Raw genomic sequence first — 8,362 nt, 5'->3', positions numbered from 1 at the left:
CTGAGGGGGAGGAGGAGGAGTCAACGCTATGTGGGCGGGGCGTCGCCTGAGCGGGGCCAATCCAGTTGCGGGAGAGGCGGGATGGCGGCAGCACCGCCCAATGGCGGAGGGCGCGGGGGCGTGTCCCGCCGCCGGGAATCGGTAGCGGCGGCAGCGGCGGCCGGGCGCGCGGTCGGGCGTTCGGTTGCCGAGCAGCGCACGCAGGCGGGGGAGGGGCGCGCTGGTGGCCGCCGCGCGGCGGTTGGTGGCGGGCGCTGCTTGGGGCGGCGGGGCCGGGCGGCGGGCGCTGCGCTGCGCTGCGTGGGGCGATGTGAGAGCGGCGGCGGCGGGCCCTGTCGCGCGCCCCCGGCCGCGCTCCCCTCAGCTCCCCTCGCTCGCGCCGTCTCGGCGGCGGCGGCGGCTCCCGCCGGCCTGCGCGGCCGGGCCCCGCGTTATGTCGTGATCCCGGGCGGGCGGCGCTGCTGCTGCTGCTCATGGGGCTGCTCAGGATTATGCTGCCGCCCAAGTTGCAGCTGCTGGCGGTGCTGGTCTTCGGGGTGGCCGTGCTCTTCCTGGAGAACCAGATCCAGAAGCTGGAGGAGTCCCGCGGCAAGCTGGGTGAGCAGCGGCGGGCGCGGCCGGGGGCTGGGCCGGGCCGGGTCGGGGCAGGGCGGGCGGCAGCCGGGGGCTGGCAGGCGGCTCAGCCCGCCGCCGTGTGCCGCTGGCCGGGCCGGGGGACGCGCACCGCTGGGACTTTTCCCGTGGGGCTCCTTGTGTTTACATGCCCGAAACGGTGCAGGAGCCGATCGATGCGGCCCGGGGCTCTGCGGAAGGGGCTGCCGGCGGCAGCGGCTGCAGCCTTGGCCTTTGAGCTCGTTGGTGTGTGTGTTTTGCAGGATCATGAGACCGAGGAGAGATCGGTGTCGCAAAGATAAATAGTTCTGTAGTGTGTCTAAATGGTTTTTCTTAAAAGAGCAGCGGTGTTGAAAGGCATGAGGAGCAGGGGCTGGCAGGGCTGTGCCTACTGACAGGCGCTGGGAAGGGAGAGAGGGAGCAGGAGCGGTGCCGAGAGTGAGTCTGGTTCTGCTGCCAGCTGCTGCCACCAATTATCGTCTTCTTCACATTTAATTTCTAGTGCAAACGCTTTACTGTGGCTTGGCATTGTAAAGGAAAGCACAATGTAAAAACAAACCCCAAACCAAAGGCATTGTTCCTGATGACAAATGGGTGATCTGTTTTACTCGCATTGAATGTAAGATCTTATTTTCTGCAGTTTTCTGAGTGTAGTGAGTGATCTCTTAGACTGTCACTGAGCTCTAGTTAAACAGAATTATGATGAACTGGAAAACCCTCGTGTAAGATTTCTTTTACTTTTTCTGCCTTAAAAAGACCTTTTTACAGTAATATCTGTCTGGTAGGTAACAGCTTACTACTTTGTCTGTTGTATGTAAGGCTGCAAAACTTGTATAGATTTTACATTACTTAATTACGGGTTTCGGGGATGTGAAAAAAAATACCATTCTGAACATAGTTTGTGATGTGCAGGAGTTGTGAAAACAGAACACTGAGACTTCTGGTGTATACAACTGCAGGGGCTGGTTTACAAACGCTGATTTGGTTTCTTATGTTATTTGCCTGTACTAAGATATTTAGACTAAGACCGCTTCAAGTTTGTAGAAAGAAAAGTGCACATTTCATTTTCCTACTGGTGTTACAACTAGAAGCGGACTTTGAGTGATATGGGAGGTTTAACAGTGAGATTCTGACAGAGCCAGAGTCAGCATAACTTCATATTGAGCTGCATGAATGCCATAGGGATTTTACTTCTTAGTATTTCTCTTCCACCTTGCGCTCTCTGAACTGGATCTTAGAGATCAGGAGCCTGGAAATGGCAGTGGTTGGCTGCTTGAGTTACAGGATGCTCTTAGTCTGCATATATTTCAACTGAAAGTTCATACCAGTTATCATCAAGGCATAACTTTTGCAGGGTCTCAATAACTGCGAGCAAAAATTTGAAGAAGAAAATGAATGAAACTGGAACATAATTCAAGCTGGTGTTAACGCAGTGCTCAAGGTTCAGTGGAACTTTATATCTGTCTGTTTTAAACTGGTTTGTACCCATGGCCTCAGTGGCTCTGTTGCTGACAGTGTATGTTATTTTAGGAAAATCTACCTCCTGGTAGGAAAAGATTAACATAATACATGTGAGAATAAAGAATTTTGCTGGTAAAACTTCCTTCTTGATACATATGCAGTGGGCATGATTAAGTTGCATATGTAGAGGATTAAAATATACAGCTCATACTGCTTTGGGACAAGAGACTAATTACTATGTTTACTGATTTTTATTTCTTAAAGAGAAAGGAAAACTATTGTAAAGATTATTAAAACTATGATGGAAAGATTTGCTTTGTGAACAACTTACCAGTGATTCTCTAAAACCTGTGTAAGGAGGTGAAAAAAGGGCTTTCTGCAATAGCTTTGAACTTGGGTCCTGTTTTTTTAACATGAGAGTATGCTTTGTTAAAAAAGCTTCTAGCTGTCTGAATGTCTCTCTTTTTACATGTTTTGTATGGATATTATGACTAGGAAAAGTTAAGGTTTCATTACAGAAGTTTTTTTACCGTCACGGTTGGTGATATTTCTGCTGAACTGTAATATGGAGAATGGTTTTCTCCAAACTAATTATTTGGCCTGACGCACTTCAATTCCAATCTTTCTCCCTATCCCCCAAAAGAAGGCGGAGTGAGGAGGGGAATGTGTGTGTGCGAAGGAGCAGTGATACTATGATTTGATGGTAACAACAAAGTCCTTTATTTGGTCTTTCGCGTGTTTCAGCAGGCGCTTTGTTTTAAAGTCACATTGCATGTTGTTGGGGTTTTGAACTATGCTGTGGTTTGTCTTATTATGTCAAATGATGAACTGTCATCTTGGAAAGTACTTGTAAGAATTAGGCACTGACTAGGAAAACCGAATGACTTCAGATTTTCTAGCAAAACAAGTAATTCTGCAATTTTATCAACAGTTCTAATAATACACAGTCATACTTTCTGATACAAAGGGTTTTATGTAATTTCTTCACATATGAACAACTGATTCTTTACTGAACAATTGGGGGGGGTGATTTAATTTCAACATCTTAAAATATCTTGCCTATAGCATGAAATTGGAGCATGTTTCTGAGGAAAACAAAAAAAAAAAAGGAATGGGACCCTCTTGCTTCAGGTAAACCTTTATGTAGGTAATACTCAGTCACCCTGGCAAACTTTTATTTTTAAGTTGAGTAACACATGAGAAAGAAGCAAATGACCATGACAGATGCTGGTGTTGCTTTTTTTCTGTCTGATGAGATTATTATGAGCCTAATACAATTTTAAACGGTGCTTGTAAATCTGTTGGTTTCTTCATCATATGAAGGCTAACTCACTAATTAAAGAAAAATAAAGAAAATCAAAATATTCATTGTAACTTCTCTTTACACATAGTTTGTAGTGGTGAGATCACAAGCACAGCCCAGTCAGAACCCAGTTTCAAGTACTTTTTTGGTGAGATTTGTACATACAGCTATTAATCTTTCATATTACTGTCAAGTTTACATGTAAGGGCAGCTAAATTGGCTTTCTGTCCAGATGGAGCTGTCCCTAGTTGCCAGTGAGAACTTCAGTGGTGTAGATACTTGCCCATTAGCTCTAGGAATGCAGAGCGCTAATAGAGAATATTGCGTGTGAAAGGCAGATGTTGAGGTTTGCACTATCACTCCTGGGATGGAAATGATGTCTGATCATCCCCTTTGGTTTTTGGAAGCCTGGTGGGCTCAGCTCTGCCTCTGGTTTGAACTGACTTAGCATTAAACATGTTCCACGCGTTGTCTTTAGTGCTGGTGGCAAGTTGGGTAAAAAACCTGATCCAGCTGGAAGTAATCCAGCCATCTCTTCTCCTCCTTCCCCAAAATTTTGTAAAGAAGGAGGAAAAGAAGAGGAATGTTTGCATGTGTTCTAGTTCTTCTGTTAATTTTATTCTACAATGGCAAGTGGTAGAATCACATCAAGGTTGGGCAGAGGGCTGGGGGAAGACAGTGTCTTGTTCAAGAAGGAGTCTATAGGGCTGATCAGAGAGGATTAGAGGATAGTAGAGGAGAAAGGACTCTTTGGTGGGTGGAAGTAGAGTAATACTGCTACTTTATAGCTGTTTAGTGATACTTGCACATAGGATTTTGAAAACAGTCAATGTCTGAGTAACATAATCTACTGTAACAGGGAGAGCAAGGATTGAACAACTATTACTGTTTCAGATTATTGCTGCAGATAATGTTGAAACACTGGTTAGCTGTTCTGTGGGGGTATTCCTGCTGCTAAATGATAAACTTCTGGCTCATGTCTGTTAATTTAGCGCCTTGAATTCAGCATATAGAAGTCTCTCATTTCAAAGAAATTAATATTTTACTGTTTGTTTTGTTTGAAAACAAACATGGTATGAAAGGCTAAGGCTCTTTTTCAAAGGCCAGGGAGGAAAATTTAATTGATGCTTAGTTGATTGCCAGATTTTTACTTTTTTTTTTAAGGTAGTTTCCTAGTGCCTGTGGCCCTTGCTGGTGTAGTATCCTTCTAAGTACTGTGCAAGTACCTAACAAACCACTGGTACTTTGAAATTAAATTATTTAACTTCCCAGTAATTAAATCTTATGCTTTCTAGAAATATGAGTTTCTACTTCTCTGGGATATTGAAATAATAGGCATCTTGTATTTCGTTCATTTGGGGAAAAAAAAAAAAAAAAAAAAAAAGAAAAAACACAATCTCCTGTCACTAGGCCTGCCAGTTGCATGTGTTTGGAAAATCCCTCAGAAAACTTCTTAAATTGTCCCTTATAATAAAGCATGCATGGTTACTTAGTATATTATTTATACTTGAGCTTCATTTATAAAGAGCAGTTTGTGATTGTTGGCAGTTCTGGCTGCACGCAGCTATGCAAATAATTTACTAGTGTTTCTTTTAAATATAGCTCTGTTGCCCAGTAGTTATTATTTTCTGCTGAGTAGCCTGAGGCATTCTTTCAGAAGATGTTTTCTTGTGTGCCAGGTTTCCTGAAATAAGTGTTTTAATGCTGCTTCCTCGGTGTACCTCCAGCCTGTGAAATATTCTTCCACTTTGCTTTGCTGGTCCTATCTTACTTTTTCATTTAGTTCCCACTTATCATTCCCCTTCACCATGCCCTGGGTCATTCCAGACACTTTGAGAATAAATTTCAAGCTACTCCCATACTATGCTTGTACTTCCCATTGAAAAGTGCGATACAGAGCAATTATATGGATTTTATGTATTTATGTTACTGTTTGTGATTCTATGTTTACAACTTTCTTGAGAATAAGTGTTGCAGCTGCTGCTGTTCTGTTTTTATGAAATTGGTAATGTCTGAATTTTGGCTAACACAGAACTGTGCACGTTCCCAAGCACATATGAAGACGGTTCAGACTTATTTATGGGCTCTGAGGCTTGGGCTCACCATTTCTTGCTGGCACCCCAAGATCCCTTTCCAAAGTGGAAATAGGAGGCACAACGTTTTAAAATTTCTTTCCTCTTCTGGAAGGCTGCACATGAGAAGCTTTGATATTGTGGTACCTAGTTTGCAGGTCTCATGATTTTTGCGAAATAGGTTTGAGATCAGTGATATGGCAAGAGCTGTGTCTTCACTTCTAATAGCAGGTGTTGCTCTGAAGAGTTACCTGGCAAGGGGGTATTTTGGTCAGAGATAGTTTGAGGGCAGTTCTGAGAGATCTGAGATTTGATAAATCAGATGAAGTGCACACCTCCTGTCCCTCCAGCCACAGAGTGCATTGGGTGAGGGAATCTCCAGGTAAAGCACCACATCTTTCTAGGTTCCCCATTGGAAAAGGTCAGGTCTGGGCCACTACAAGCCTGTGTATGTTACTTTTTAACATACAAATATAAGTTGAAGAGCACAAAGACTTACAATCCCATCCTGCAGGGAAGTCCTGGAAGAGACCCACGATTACAGCCAGCTGTTTAGGATAGAAATGGCTTGTTAGATAGCCAAACAAATGCAGGTGCCATGATCATCATCTTCGTGAATTAATGCAATATTGCAGTTTTGGTAATGGTAGCTGTGAGGCAGGGAATTAGTTGAAGGCTGAGAAACTCAAGGCAAAGTCTTCAAAAGAGTTCTAGGTCCTGTTCTTCCATATCATTGTTTTTCTACAAGGAAGGGAGATTATGTTATTTCAGTAATGAATGCCTAGCAGGTTTCAGTAATGTGCTTGTAAAAGCAAACGTGGTAGCAGTACTGGAAATCAGAAAAAGCTACTTAGAATGCCTTTATTTACTCTCTGATAAAGCAACTGAACCAATTACATTATGGCATAATGCCATGCCAGTGCTCCCTTTGCCTTTCCTGTCTGTTTTCAACTTCTGAGAGAAGTAGAAAAGTAAAGAAAGTAAATAAAATTTTAAACTCTGTAATGTGCTCTTGAAATTGAATGCTTGGCTTTTTTTGTTGTTGTTTCCTGACTGGAGATAATTATAAAGGAACTGGTTTAAAACACAGCAAAACCTTAAAAAAAGCCCCCAAATACTCCACTACATTAAAATTGACTGGTCTATCTGTCTATCTGTATATGTGTGTTTATAAACCCATGTAAAATGTATATATATTTTTTAAAAAGCCCCAAACAGCCATTGCTACTTAAACTTTGGAGTTAGTATAACAGGTTAAACCACTGCTTTCCAGTTTATCATGTACATCTGAAGTGAAATAAACCTTAGGAATTTTTTTCTTCCTTATTTCAGAAAACTGTCATATTTGCAGCACGGTTCTTTTTTTTTCACAGCTTTATTGCCCTTAGCTGTTGAAGTTGGGGACATTTGAACAGTTCATGAGCAAGTCATTTCCATATCTACTGACTGGCAACCATGAGTCACTTACTATTAGACGTATTCTGGCCAGACTTGTCCTCTAATAACGAATGCCTTCCCTCAAACTCTTGCATCTCTTTAGGAAATAGATGGCTTTTGCATATGGAATCCTCCGCGTATTATCACTTAATTGGGTAAAAAAGTAGCCTTTTTGTGTAATTCTGTGCAATCTGTAGTTTTTGTCACTTATTTGAAGTGTATTTAAACCTTGTCAAAGCAGTATTAAAATAGTGGTAAGTGCTTTGCTTAAAATGTGGTGCTATTTATCTGTTTATATACCTGAATACTAGCCTAGCAAGCATAATTAAAGTGCCATGCTGTAGAGAAATAGCTGAACTGTAACGTGTGTTTGCATTATTTTTTCAAGCAGAAATAAAAGATAAAAGACCGAGTGAAAGGAGTCCGGTGTTGAGAGAGGCATGTGAAATTTGGCCAGCTAGCTGCAGCTTTTCATAAAGGTGTACAGACTCTTAACTGCAATCTGTCCTACTCACCATCTAGATGAGGTGCAGACAATATCTTATTCAAACCCTTACCTTCGCGTCAGGCTCAAACCCCTCAATTCTATTGGATATACCGACTCCCCTAAAAACTTGTGTCCCCATGAAGAAGTTGTGTTCAAAGCCCTATGTCTTCAGAAGGGCAGCATTCAGAGAGGTCTTCAGTGGCTTAGGAGAGGAAAGCCAACCTCTTTCCTTCCTGGAACTGGGTCAGTAGGTTCTTTATTCACCCCCAGCTCCTTGCCACTTGACCTTTTGAGTTTTGGAGACTGAGGTCCCTCCATGTGGTGTTGCTGTCAGTAACTGCCTGTATTAAAAATACTGCTAGTGCTGGTCATAGTTGGTGTGCACAGGCACTTCACTAAATGTATAAATCCTCCAGACTTGTAGAAGCATTCTTGTGGCACACATCTAGTTTTTTGTCAGGAATATGCTATCAGGACATCAGTGTTTTTGTGGGATGTGTCCTTGAGTGTCAGGGTCTGGCTTCATATTGAGTATCTGTATGTTCCCAAGTAGTTAATTCAATGCTGTAGTTTAGCTTTTTATGGCTATAAATTAAAAACATACTTTTACCATAGAGGTATTGTTCACAAATGTGTCTGCAGGAAGTGCAGCTACATCTGCATGGCTTTTTATTGTCTTGGCATATTATTGTTGTCCTTACTTTGCAATATCTTTGTCATCATGGTTCTGATAACATTACTGCTATAATAATGATTATTCAATCTTCCTAGTAGTGATAAAATTCATCATGAGTAGCTATGAGTCTCAAGCAGTCAGAGAATTAATAAGATAATTAAATTACAAGAAGTATTTGGAAAGAAGCTGTTTATTGCTTTGACCCAATGTTTGACTGCCTTCCTTTACGTCCGTTCTCTCCCTGTATCTGGATGGAGTTTAAAATGACAGCTGACACCCTTCTTTTTATCCCCTTGCTGTTTAATTCTGAATAC

General features: G+C 42.5%; 1 protein-coding gene across 2 annotated transcripts in view; it reads left to right on the top strand.

The window, feature by feature from the left end:
- HS2ST1 (heparan sulfate 2-O-sulfotransferase 1) overlaps positions 1 to 8,362 on the top strand; it is a 118,454-nt gene that overhangs the window by 39,109 nt on the left and 70,983 nt on the right. The window contains exon 1 of one of the 2 annotated variants that reach the window (XM_065071190.1): positions 128 to 597. The exons of the other annotated variant lie outside the window; for it this stretch is intronic. Coding sequence (XP_064927262.1) covers positions 474 to 597 — 124 coding nt within the window. The 5' untranslated portion in view covers positions 128 to 473. Of the gene's footprint in view, positions 1 to 127; positions 598 to 8,362 lie in introns of those variants that run through there. 2 annotated transcript variants of the gene reach the window in all.

This window comes from Columba livia, chromosome 8, assembly GCF_036013475.1.
Source record: "Columba livia isolate bColLiv1 breed racing homer chromosome 8, bColLiv1.pat.W.v2, whole genome shotgun sequence".
Lineage (NCBI taxonomy): Eukaryota > Metazoa > Chordata > Aves > Columbiformes > Columbidae > Columba > Columba livia.
This window is presented reverse-complemented; position numbering and strand designations above follow the sequence as displayed.